The sequence below is a fragment of the Silene latifolia genome, chromosome 11 (assembly GCF_048544455.1).
Source record: "Silene latifolia isolate original U9 population chromosome 11, ASM4854445v1, whole genome shotgun sequence".
Taxonomy (NCBI): Eukaryota; Viridiplantae; Streptophyta; class Magnoliopsida; order Caryophyllales; family Caryophyllaceae; genus Silene; species Silene latifolia.
In genome coordinates, this window is record NC_133536.1 from 9,910,365 (window position 1) to 9,924,011 (window position 13,647).

The window sequence follows — 13,647 nt, forward strand, 5'->3', positions numbered from 1 at the left end:
CCAAATCCCTCCTCCTCTCCGTATCATTTTCAACATGCTTTGTAGGTCTATTTATCCCTCGGGTGATAGGGGAAAACTCACCATAGCCCAACAATACTTAATCTATCATATTGCTACCCATAAGAAGGTGAACCTAGCTAGTCGGGTTAATGTTCAAACGTTTTCACCTTATTTCGACCAAGCTTCGTCGACCTTCTTCTAGTATGATTTACCTACCCTATGGCATGTGGTTATCGGTTGTGCTCAAGGCACAAGGGGTGTTGGTGAACACTAGCTTGGGTTCGTTGGATATGTGTGATGTTATGAGTGATGGGCAAATAGGGAAGATGTTGATCAAAATTGAAAATGATGAATTGATTTCTGTGAAAATTAAGAAGGACCCGGAGGTTGGGTCATCAAGTCAAGTGAATACGGGTGGTATGCGGGAAGTGCTCAATGCCGTGGCTGAGTTAGGTGCGTGGCTCAGGGAAGATGCTCGTCAAAAGGACTTGGCAATTTCGGCCCTTGCTTCTACTTTGGACCTCATCCGTGGAGAGGTGGATATTATTTCCACCCTTGTGTCAACGAAAGAAGTTGGTGAAGATGCTCATGTGGATGATGATCCTTTGGGTAGTGGCTCGGATGGTGAACAAGCCTCCTCTCCTTAGCCTTTCCCTTTCCTCTCGGCCTATTAACCTTTACCCGTACCCCTTTATTTTGTTCCACCTTGGTTGTGCCTTTCTAAGACTTATTTTCTTTGCTTGTTATTTTGAACAATTGGTGGTGTACTTTAAACTCTCTTTAGCTATGTTGAACCTTGATTAACTTATGCTTAATCTTTGTTTATGTTGACCTTGTTACCTTGTTACAACTACATGTGTCTTTTTGTGTTTTCTTATGACATATCTGCACTCTAATGCTTGTGACATCCCTATCCTTTTGATGATGTCAAGAGGGGGAAAAGGTAAACTCATGCTTTGAATCTCTTTGCTTATTGATTAAACTAATGTCTTGCCTAACCTTCTTAGCTTGATTCTTGTTTGGGGCAATGTAAAATTGTCATGATACTTTGATTCTAGCTTTTGCCCTTGGTAAGGTAATATTGTCCCTTCTCTATCATTTGATCTTGCTTGCTTAAAAGTCTTGAATCAAGGTGTTTACATTGTTTATACATTCGTTTGGGGCTTGTCATCATCAAAGGGGGAATTTGTTGGGTTCCTTATGTTGATGATAACATGCCCATTTGATTTGTGTTATCTTAGTTTACCTTTTCAGGATTAATGATGTAATCAAGCTTGGATTAAGAAGTGTTGAAGTTGTTATTAATCCCATCGTATTTAGTCAAGTGTCATCTAATGTACAAGCAAGAAAGTAGAGTATACTAGAGTAATAGAAACAGTCCGCACGATCGTTGCTTTCACACGCAAACAGCTGTTTGGATTATGCCACAACTCGTAAAAACTTGAAGTCCCTTTTATCTTTCAAAAGCTTTCACGTGACTTATTTTTCAAAGATAAAATATCAGATTTTTATTAAGGAGTAGTCTTCATTAAAGAGTGGTTTGAATTATTCAAAATGTTTCCTCTTTGTGCAAATTCAATCCTTTGGTCTTTAAGAAAACAAAAAATGTTTTTTGCCATATTTGTGTTAACTTGTCATCATGTGACTTGTCTCACATCCTTTGTTTTCTGATTTTGCATGAGCATTTAAGGTTATCTTTCAAACCTTCTTTCTCTATTCTTACCTTTGCAAAAGAGTCCTCTTTGGTGCAAGTTTTGGGTGGTTGCTATTGCCTTTCACATGTGAGGTCTTTGACCCTTCAAAACCCTAGCAACCCCCTTCACTCACCTCCTCTATATAAACCGTGTCCCTCCATCTTAAATTCCCAAGACTTTTCTGAATTAATTCTTCCATATTTGCAAAGTATTTTTAAAGCTTAAAAATCGTGTTTGTTTGCAAAATCCTTTAAAAGTCTTCAAGTGTCTTCGATTTCTACAAATGTGGCTATCATCGTTGCTTTTCTATACTAAACTCTCTTGCTTAAGAATTGTTGATCTTGTAAAAGTTGTCCACCTCTATTCTTTGTTAAGAATGTGTTAGTGGAAACTTGATCCTATAACATTCTAAGTGTGTTAGTAGAGTTTAGGACGGAGTAGTCTTTAACTCTTGACAACCGGAGTAGGTTGCGAGTTAGCTTGTCATAAGAACGGAGTAGTTCTTGTACTAGCTTTACAACCGGAGTAGGTTGGTGTCTTTTATTACAAGGGTCTTTTAGTTTTCGGAGTAGATCACTAAAGGAAAGTAATAAAAAGGTAGATTGGACGTAGGCACTTGAGTTTCTTGCCGAACCAATTCAAAAATCTCGTGTTCAAGTGCTTTCTTTATTTCCGCTGCTTTATACTTTGTTTGTTTGTTTTGTTTCGCTTAAACTTAGAAGCAACAGTTCATCATACTGTCGCATTTGGTCTGCAGTCAGCAAACATTCTTAGTGATACTTGTTCAATCTTTCAATATTATTCAAAGTATCCTCTCATCTCTTTTGTTCTTGTAACTCACTTTAATTCAATAAAGTTGAAGTTATAAATTTTTAAAATAGTACCTAATTCACCCCCTCCCTCTCTTAGGTACTTGAATCCATAAACTCAACAGTTTTATATTTTGCTAGGGAAGAATCTCGGCTATGCCGGAGTAGTCTTAAAATCAAATTTCACCTCCCTTTCTTCCCCGTTTTCTCCCTTTTTCTCCTCTTTTTCTATCTAAACAATTGTTCGAGCATGTTTGACCACGATTCTCAAAAATGAGTTTTTGCTTTTCAACTTTAATTTTTCAAAAATATTTTTCAAAAGCAGAAACAACAAATTGATGCTTTTATTCCTATGAGCAAAAATATGAATTTTTAGCTTTTGAGAATTTTTTGTTTAACTTTTAGAAAATAGTATGTTTGGCCAAAAAGTGTTTTCGAGCCCAAAAACACTTTTTCAAGTTAGGCCAAACACACACGAAATAACCGAGCTTACTACAAATTAGATACATTACATAAGTTATTAACCTACTACTTGGTACATTAGAGCATAATTACAAAATTATCCGGATACAGCAGGACATAATTACAAAATTATCCGGATACATGAGGCTATGAGAGCATTACAAAATTTTACAGGGGATGACCTTCCTTGCCCCTAACTTCCCTTGCTGGACCAAAACAAACCCTGAGATGCATCAGTCCATAATTATCCATATATTTACATAAGTTGACCTAATCTTACAATCTAAAGGAGTGAACAGTGAGTTACAATGGTGAAACAGAGCAAGGTTGTAGCCACTCTAGTCTCTTGAACACCTTATCAATGACTTGTTTCAAGTTCTTGCATCCGATTATCTGAATTTTAGAGCTGAGACCCTCTAGAGCTTTCACGGCAGACTCAGGAATGACACACGTCTTGTACCCAAGTTTAGCCAGTGTATTAACACTCTTTTCAATTTTCGGAACCTGCAATTGAATGATGGCTTTAGATTGAACCCAACATATCCTGACAACAAAAATTATGACAGGAGGAATTCTCGCAGTTGACCCCTATAAATAATGTGACATTAAGCGCTAAGTAACTACTCTTAATAAACGAGGAATATCAAACTGTAAATGCTTACCGTGATAAGCTCGCCACCTAGGCCAATTTCTCCAATAAATGCCATATCATTTGGAAGAGGAAGCTCCATGAAGCTGAAGACAGGGACATTTTGTAAATGTTATTTTCACAATCAAATGAAAACACAAGTAAACTAAACATCATGATTCGCCGTAAGGCGCAAGACTAAAAATTGCAGTAGCCAGAAACAAGCCAAATACAACCAACATAACCGAAGTGCTGCAAAAGTGAGATTCGACCATGTGTTGTGTTGAAAACACAGAAAGACGATCTCCCTATAATTCACAATGAGAAGTTATGTAACAGTATAATGGCTGCCAATATATAGCTGCTGCCACATTAGACACAAGGATTTGATTTCTTTCTAAGTATAGTGATAACAGTGATAACTGATAAGGAATGAGCTGACAGAAGCTGATAACTTGCCTGCTGCAAATTGTCGCTGCCACAGCAAGATCTCCAGAAGTCTCCTTCAGAGAGACTCCATTTATTATGTTCAGGGAAATGCTCTGCAAAACACCAGATATTGAATATTAGTACTAATAGGAATATTTATAATAGTTGGGCCTCAACCATCACCTTAAGGTTTTGGTTGAGATGGTTCATCTATCAAGTACAGATACGATACAGAGATGATTAAAACAGTAAGTAACAAATTACCGACTACCTATTATAGTAATCTTTAATCGCTGAAAAAAAATATGTTCGTCTCCGTCCTAAATATTACAGTACAAAACAATATACTAAATGCTAATGAAAAGAACTTAACACAAAGTAATAAGCAAAGAAATGATTACATGATTTTCAAGCTCTAGTCTCGCTTGCTGCCTAAGAACCTGAAAGTAAAAGAACAATACATCAGTTTAATGTCTTTCACTCTTGGAGGTTGAAACTGAACAAAAGGACCAAAGATCGTCAAATAAGCTACACCTCGATAACTTTGACCTTTTATCAACATTTATTCCAAACTACTTAGGAACGCTCACCCAGTCCCACAAACAAGAAACCCCGTGTTCTTAACAATAGAATACGTCAAAATGCCGGCCCTGAACTATTGATTAAACCTGATTGAACATATTGGTAAGACAAAAAAACTATCGTAGTATCAAGTTTAAGAAGTATGGGGCACAGGTATAAAACAACTGCGTAGGGAGCACAGGTATAAAAATGAAGAAATGATCACGTCATATACTGGATTACGCTGTTGGTCAAGGACATACCGAAGCAATAAAACGAGCTCTGGATAGTTGAACACCATTGACATCCGTACTAGCACCAAGTTCAGGAACACATAAAGCCTATAAGGTAATCACGAAACAAATCAGCAACTCAGGAAAAACAAATGTCAGGACACAAATGGCAATAGTGTATCCCTCCTTGGAGATATGATAGAAGGCCAAGTTCCTACAGTTACGGGTCTATATTACTCCAACTTCGGTAAGTGTTAAGCTCGTCATGACACAAATTTTGACATACAGGGACTCTGTCAAAAAAAAAAAAGGACATGGGTGCGAGGAACACATCTTAAAAATACAAATTTGATTAGTAATATGAAATGGTTGCGATTGGTGCGAGGCACACATCTTTTGGTTTGAAACATAATCGAGAATTGGTCATCAAAGGCTTGTCTAAGTCGTTTCACTATAATCTTGAGATTACGGCCTCAAAAATTGGCCAAGGTAACCTTGATAACTTAGTTGCTATTGGTGTCATGGGCAATATTTCACACCACGCAGAAGTACATCTAGCAATTTACATGTACTTTAACAAGAAGAGTCTGAGGTCCGCGAAAGATTACAGCGATAGCATGACCAATAAAGCGCTCGGAATCTGAATGTTCTTCTCTTAAAAACATTTCACTAGGATTTGAAACAGCTTTCAATCCAGAGTTTGACATTTCAAAAACTCCCAGCTGCGACCAGAAGATGATAAATTAGTATTCAAGCGAATAGACACGTGAATAATCAAGCAGCACAACTTACTACAGGTATATGAAATCAAGACGATAAAAATGATTTGTTGTTGTAGTCTTCGACAAGTTCAGTGCATTCAACATTAACATTGGTAATGTGGAACTCATTGTAAAGATGATACCATACGTTGCTATGAAGCAATATGGTCAAGGAGAAAAACAATCCAAAAATCAAGGAGAAGCATATCAAAGGTACTCATTTGTAAAATGTTAAACAATAATAAATGTATCTCACGTTGAACATACAGACGCTCGCAAGCTACCATTCATGGAATCAAAATGCTATGTTTCTCTTCAATCTCATAGACGTTTTACAATTAACAATTCTAGTGTAACCCAATTAGCCATATGAAAATCTCTGCAGTAAATTTGCACTGAGATAGCCTGTATGAATTACTGTAAGATGTAAGCACGAATATTTAGATCAATTAACAAATGTTCCCCTCTCCACAAAGAGTAGGCTGGGGGTTAAGAAAGAGAGAAGCTAGTAAGACCATAAAGTCTAGACCTGGCAAATAGGAAATTCAAGTCGGGTCATAACAGGTTCGGGTTATTTTTGGTAAGCTATTCAGGTCATTAACTGTAAAAGTAATTTCAGATCAGGTCTGGATCATTTTCGTAAAAAAGTTTACGGGTCTATTCCATTTCATGTTGTTGCTATTTAGAATTTTGTTTCAAAAAGGTTATTATGGGTCTGGCACTCTGGCCAATTTTACTGCGAGTCAATTCGGGTTTGAGTTTAATTTAGGTTGTTGATTTGGAGTTTTAGTCAGATCAGTTCATGTTAGACCAATAGGTTGGGTCACTTTTGTCATGTCTACGTAAAGGTTAGTGGCTGATAAATACTAGAATGTGCGAAAATTATGAAGGTATATCCAAGTAAATGCAGATAAAGTCACAGACCAAATATTAGAATGTGAGAAAGTAATGACAATAAAATAAGATGCAGTGATTCAAATATGAAATGTTTGGTTGAATATGGACAATGGAACAGCCTAAAGCCACACAAGGATTCATAATAGTCGAAACAGGTACTTAAAAATCAGAGGACTCAAGCGGGGTCTAAAAAAATTATGTATTACCTCATCAGTGGAACCAAAACGGTTTTTCTCAAGGCGGAGAATTCTACGTGATGAATGCTTTTCTCCCTGAATCACCACATTAGGAACAAGGTAAGATTTAATAATGTCTAGCCGATGCATTGTGTTGAGTTTATGGATTCAAGTACCTAAGATGGGGAGGGGGTGAATTAGGTACTCTTTTAAAAATTTTAACTTCAACTTTATTGGATTAAAGTAAGTTAAGTGAACAAAAGAGATTAAAGGATACTTTGAATAATATTGAAAGATTGAACAAGTATCGCGATGAATGTTCTTCAAGTATGAAAGAATAATCGTTTCGATCGTATCTATTTGTCTCGATTTGTGGAGTATTACTGCAGACCAAATACGATAAAAGATGATGAATGGTATTGCTTCTAAGTTTAAGCGAAACAAAACAAACAAAGTTACAATGAATGTTTTCTTTGAAGTATGAAAGCAATAATCGTTTCGATTGTATCTATTTGTCTCGATTTGTGGAGTATTACAGACCAAAATACGACAAGATGATGAATCTATTACTTCTAAGTTTAAGCGAAACAAAACAAACAAACAAAGAAAGAAAGCAAATGGAATTAAAGAGATAAACAATGAACACGAGTTTTTGAATTGGTTCGGCAAATACTAAAGTGCCTACGTCCAATCTACCTTTTTATTACTTTCCTTTAGTGATCTACTCCGACAACTAAAAGACCCTTGTAATAAAAGACGCCAACCTACTCCGGTTGCAAAGCTAGTACAAGAACTACTCCGTTCTATGACAAGCTAACTCGCAATCTACTCCGATTGCCAACTCACAACCTACTCCGGTTGTCAAGAGTAAAAGACTACTCCGTCCTAAACTCTTCTAACACACTTAAAATGTAAAGGATCAAGTTTCCACTAACACATTCTTAACAAAGAATAGAGGTGGACAACTTTTACAAGATCAACACTTTTAAGCAAGAGAGTTTAGTATAGAAAAAAAGCAAAGTGATGGCCACGATCGTAGAAACCGAAAGACACTTGAAGACTTTTAGAAGGATTTTGCAAGAGACACGATTTTAATCTTTAAAACACTTTGCAAAACATGAAAGAATTAATTCAGAAAGTCTTGGGATTTATGGAAGAGGCACACGGTTTATATAGAGGAGGTGAGTGAAAGGATTGCTAGGGTTTTGAAGGGCTTTGAGGGGTCAAAGGCTTTGCATGTGAGGAGCAATAGTAGCCACCCAAACACTTGCACCAAAGAGGAGTCTTTTGCAAAGGTGAGAATAGAGAAAGAAGGTTTGAAAGATAACCTTAAATGTTCATGCAAAATCAGAAAACAAAGGATGTGAGACAAGTCACAAGAGACAAGTTAACACAAATATGGCAAAAAGGAACTTTTGTTTTCTTAAAAACCAAGGGATTGAATTTGCACAAAGAGGAAATATTTTGAATAATTCAAACCATTCTTTATTGGATACTACCTCCTTAAATAAAAATCTGAATTTCTCTTTGAAAATATAAGTCACGTGAAAGCATTTGAAAGAGAAAAGAAGCTTCAAGTTTTTACGAGTTGTGGCTCATCCACTCGTTACATTTACTTGTTAAAGCAACAAATATCCGGACTGCTTTCTATTACTCTGCTATACTTAACTTTCTCACTTGTACATTAGATGACACACGACTAATTACGATGGGATTAATAACAACTTCAACACTTCTTAATCCAAGCTTGATTACATCATTAATCCTGAAAAGGTAAACTAAGATAATACAAATCAAATGGGCATGTTATCATCAACATAAGGAACCCAACAAATTCCCCCTTTGATGATGACAAGCCCCAAACGAATGTAAGAGCAATGTAAACACCTTAATTCAAGATTTTAGCAAGCAAGATCAAATGATAGAGAAGGGACAATATTACCTTACCAAGGGCAAAAGCTAGAATCAAATTATCATGACAATTTTACATTGCCCCAAACGAGAATCAAGCTAAGAAGGTTAGACAAGCCATTAGTTTAATCAATAAGCAAAGAGATTTAAAGCATGAGTTTACCTTTTCCCCCTCTTGACATCATCAAAAGGATAGAGATGTCACAAGCATTAGAGTGCAAATAGTCATAAGAAAACACAAAAAGACACATGGAAGTGTGACAAGGTAACAAAGTCAACACAAACAAGGATTAAGCATAAGCTAATCAAAGTTCAACATAGCTAAACAAAGTTTAACATACACCACCAAATGTTCAAAATAACAAGCAAGAAAATAAGTCTTAAAGAGGCACAACCAAGATGGAACAAAATAAGGGGGTACGGGTAAGGGTTAATAGGCCGAGAGGAAATGGAAAGGCTAAGGAGAGGAAGCTTGTTCACCATCCGAGCCACTACCCAACGGATCATCATCCACATTAGCATCTTCACCAACCTCTTTTGTTGACACAAGGGTGGAAATAATATCCACCTCACCACGGATGAGGTCCAAAGTAGAAGCAAGGGCCGAGATTGCCAAGTCCTTTTGACGAGCATCTTCCCTAATCCACGCACCTAACTCAGCCACGGCATTGAGTACATCCCGCATATTACCCGTATTCCCTTGACTAGATGACCCAACTTCCGGGTCCTTCTTAATTTTCACAGAAATTAACTCATCATTCTCAACCTTGATAAGCATCTTCCCCATTTGCCCATCACTCATAACATCACACATATCCAATGAACCCAAGCTAGTATTCACCAACACCCCTTGTGCCTTGAGCACAACCGATAACCACATGCCATAGGGTAGGTAAATCACACTAGAAGAAGGTCGACGAAGCTTGTTCGAAATGAGTTGAAAACGTTTAAACATTAACCCAACTAGGTTCACCTTCTTATGGGTAGCAATGTGATAGATTAAATATTGTAAGGCAATGGTGAGTTTTCCTCTATCACCCGAAGGATAAATTGATCTACAAAGCATATTGAAAATAATTCGAAGATGAGGTGGGATTTGGGTGTTGCTCACGGGTCCGGGGGAGACAGTTTTGGGACAAACGGTTTGAGCAATGCTAAGAGGGGAGGCATATGGTAAGGCTACCCAAGTTTCAGAGGGGAGGTTGTCATAGCCTCCAACTGGAATATTAAGAGCGAAGAGCGAAATCGATTGAGTCGATTTTAGAGGCTTACCGTTCACCTTAGTCAGTAACAAATTCACGGACTTATCAACCCGCACCGTTGCAAAGAATTGAATCACTTCGCTCACAAATACGCTCACGCATTTCCAAAGAACTTCTCCCAACCTTGAGCTAGAACCATATCACTGACCGAGTGAAAAGGTGGTTCGAACCATTTTTGATTATAAGCCCGAGGAGAGTGAATTGCTTTGATGTTCATCAACCTTTCACAGTTTTTGTAAATAGAAGTAGGAAGGTCGAGACTCTCAAGGTGAGCCCAAACAATGGCTAGATCCCACTTCGAGGTAAGAGAGACCGGATCAGAAGGAGCAAGGTAGACAAGCTTTTTCTTTGAAGGCTTCGATTTTTTCTGGGTAGGTTCATTCGGATTTTCAATTGGGGTATCAATAATCGGGTTATCAACATTACTTTGTTCGAGAGTTTCTGAAATTGGGGGTAATTGAGAGGAGGAGGCTTTTTCCTTTCTTTTGTTGTTCTTCTTCGCCGGAGTCGAGTCAGACTCACCGGATTTCGACGGATTATCATTCAAGTCAAATTCGGTTTCATCTTCAACATCTTCAACCAAAACAGTAACCGGTTCAGAGGAGGAGCTCGGAACAGTGGAGCTTTTCTTCTGACCACCACGAGTGCGTCGTCCTACCATTGTGGAGATGGGTATGTCGTCGGATGATGGAGGGTCAGTGGGTTTTGGTGATGGTTGAGGGCTAGGTGGATCTGGGTTTGTCGAAGTCGGGTTTGAGGTTTGTGGAGGAAAGGCGTAAGAGGTTTTGACAGGAGGCATGGTTGGAGTTGGTGATGTCGGTGGGTTGGATGTGACAGGTAGGGAGGTAATTTTTGTGGGTTTAATGGGTGTGTTAAATGATGTTTTTACCATGGTGGGTTAGGATAGGTGATATGAGGAAGTTGTGGATTTGGGAGATGAAGGGTTAGTGGGTTTAGGTAGTTTGGACGGGTAGGGATAGGTAGGAGAGTTGGGGTAGTTAATGGCCCATTTAATGAGGTAAGTGAGGTAGTTGGCCCATCTAGACAAATTCAATCACTCGAAATAAAAACGCAAGGTAGCATATAATAAACGTAAATTTAGATATGAGGTTGAGTGATTACCGACTCACAAATACGGTGTCAATTTTTGGTCCAAACATGATGTCAATGCACTTAGAACACTTAATAACATATATCCAATTTTAATTAAATCAATTAAGGAATTTTGTAAAACTCACACTAAAAATCACAAGCTATTAATTAAACCCAATTTCTAGCCTAAATTTCTCAAAATGTTCTCTTGCAAGTGGCTTAGTAAAAATATCGGCAATTTGATTTTCGGTCTTGCAAAAGATAAGTTTAATATGTCCTTTTTCCACATGATCACGAATAAAATGGTGACGAATATCAATATGTTTGGTTTTGGAGTGTTGAATAGGATTTTTGGAAATATTTATTGCACTCGTATTATCACACATTAAAGGAATGGAGTCAAAAATAATACCAAAATCCAAGAGTTGTTGTTTTACCCAAAGGAGTTGAGAACAACAATGTGCCGCGCTAACGTACTCACTTTCGGCCGTAGAAAGAGCTACCGTGTTTTGTTTCTTTGAGGCCCAAGAAGTCAAGCAAGGACCCAAGAACGTTGCAATTCCGGAGGTACTCTTTCTATCCACCGTGCACCCCGCATAGTCCGCATCCGAAAAGCCTATAAGATCAAAAGGACAATATAAGGGGTACCATAGGTAAAGATTTTGTGTTCCAATCAAATACCGAAGAATTCGTTTAACGGCTTTGAAATGTGATTCTTTCGGATTTGCTTGGAACCTAGCACATAAGCATACACTAAAGAGAATGTCGGGACGACTTGCGGTCAAGTAAAGAAGTGAGCCTATCATACCTCTATACACCTTATCACTAACATTCTTACCGAGTTCATCTTTGTCCAATTTGGACCCGGCTACCATAGGTGTATCATGAGGCTTACCATTAGTCATCCCAAATTTCTTGAGCATTTCTTTGATATACTTTTGTTGATGGATCATGATTCCATCCTTTGATTGCTTAATTTGGAGCCCAAGGAAGAATCCTAGCTCACCCATCATGCTCATTTCAAACTCCGATTTCATTAGTTCCGAAAAATATAAGTAAAGGAGTTCATTTGTTGCACCAAATATAATGTCATCAACATATACTTGTACAACCAACAGTTCGTCTGATGTTGTTTCAAGAACAATGTTTTGTCAACGGAGCCTCTTTTAAAACCATTTTCAATAAGGAATTTAGACAATCTATCATACCAACATCTTGGTGCTTGTTTTAAACCATAAAGAGCTTTGTCTAATTTGAAAACATGGTTAGGCAAATCATTGTTCTCAAAACCAGGTGGTTGCTCTACAAAGACATCTTCTTCCAAATATCCATTTAAGAAAGCGGTTTGACATCCATTTGGAAGAGTTTAATGCCTTTGTGAGCCGCAAAAGCTATAAGCAATCGTATGGCCTCAAGTCTAGCTACCGGTGCATAGGTTTCATCGTAATCAATACCCTCTTGTTGGTTATAACCTTGCACCACTAGTCTAGCCTTGTTCCTTACGATTTCACCCGAGTCATCAAGCTTGTTGCGAAAGACCCACCTAGTACCAATGACGGTACGATTAGGCGGTCTAGGGACTAAGTGCCATACCTCATTTCTTTTGAATTGATTGAGCTCATCTTGCATGGCAAGCACCCAATCCGCATCCATCAAGGCGTTTGTTACATTTGAAGGTTCAATTTGAGAAAGGAACGCATTGTGGGCACAAAACTCATTGAGGTGAGCGAGATGGTTGACGGATGATCTTGTTCGAATTCCCGAGTTGAGATCACTTGTGAGATTAGTGAGTGGATGAGAGCTTTGATGTTTCCACTTCTTTGGAACAATAGTTTCTTGTTCCCCTCAACATCATCATCCACAAGGATGTTGCTATTGGCCTAGAAGGTTCTTCATCCTCACTGTTTTGGTTTTCTTCAGTTCTGGAGGTAGAAGCAACAGTCGTTGGGTCTGTTGCTTCCAGAGATGAATCAGAAGTACTCCGTGTTCCCCCTGAGTTGCTGCTCTCCTTTGAAGGTGACAGTCTCTGTGTCTGTTGCAATTCAGTGCTGGGAGCTTCTTCATCCGTGAACACGAAGTCTTTTCGAACAAGACCAATCTCAAACTCATCGTCATCGTCCTCATCATCATTATCCATGTTTTGTACCTGTCCAAGCACACTAGATTCATCAAAAATGACATGGATGCTTTCTTCAATTAACAAGGTTCGTTTATTGTAAACTTTATAGGCCTTGCTATGATCGGAGTACCCAATAAATACTCCTTCATCACTACGTGGATCGAACTTACCCAAATTGTTTTTACCATTGTTGTGAACAAAACATTTGCTTCCAAAACATCTAAAATATGAAATGTTGGGTTTTCTTCCACGCAATGATTCATAAGGGGTTTTATTTAAAGTACTCCTTATCATGACACGATTATAAATGTAGCAAGCGGTATTTACCGCTTCGGCCCAAAAGTTCTTAGGCAACTTACTAGTTAATAACATTGTTCTAGCCATTCCTTCAAGGGTTCTATTCATCCTTTCAACCACACCATTTTGTTGTGGGGTTCTAGGAGCCGAGAAGTTATGGTCTACACCATTGTCATCACAATAAGCACCAAATGATGAGTTTTCGAATTCGGTTCCATGATCGGTTCTCATTGAAACAAGTTTTAAACCAAGTTTATTTTGAATCTTCTTTAACCAAATTAGAAACTCATCAAATGTCTCATCCTTAGAGCTTAGG

The 13,647-nt window shown here is 38.0% G+C and overlaps 2 protein-coding genes across 2 annotated transcripts in view; both read right to left on the minus strand.

The window, feature by feature from the left end:
• The window catches only part of LOC141610949 (nuclear poly(A) polymerase 4-like), a 125,009-nt gene that overhangs the window by 84,059 nt on the left and 27,303 nt on the right, over positions 1-13,647 (minus strand). The gene's annotated exons all lie outside the window — the stretch shown is intronic.
• Positions 3,086-13,647, minus strand: part of LOC141610951 (uncharacterized) — a 33,674-nt gene continuing 23,112 nt past the window's right edge. Inside the window, exons 9-15 of the mRNA XM_074429271.1 lie at positions 6,681-6,746; positions 5,425-5,538; positions 4,847-4,924; positions 4,424-4,462; positions 4,053-4,135; positions 3,628-3,700; positions 3,086-3,469 (exon numbers count right to left, since the gene is read on the minus strand). Of these exons, the coding sequence (XP_074285372.1) occupies positions 3,269-3,469; positions 3,628-3,700; positions 4,053-4,135; positions 4,424-4,462; positions 4,847-4,924; positions 5,425-5,538; positions 6,681-6,746 (654 nt within the window). The 3' untranslated portion in view covers positions 3,086-3,268. The remainder of the gene's footprint in view (positions 3,470-3,627; positions 3,701-4,052; positions 4,136-4,423; positions 4,463-4,846; positions 4,925-5,424; positions 5,539-6,680; positions 6,747-13,647) is intronic.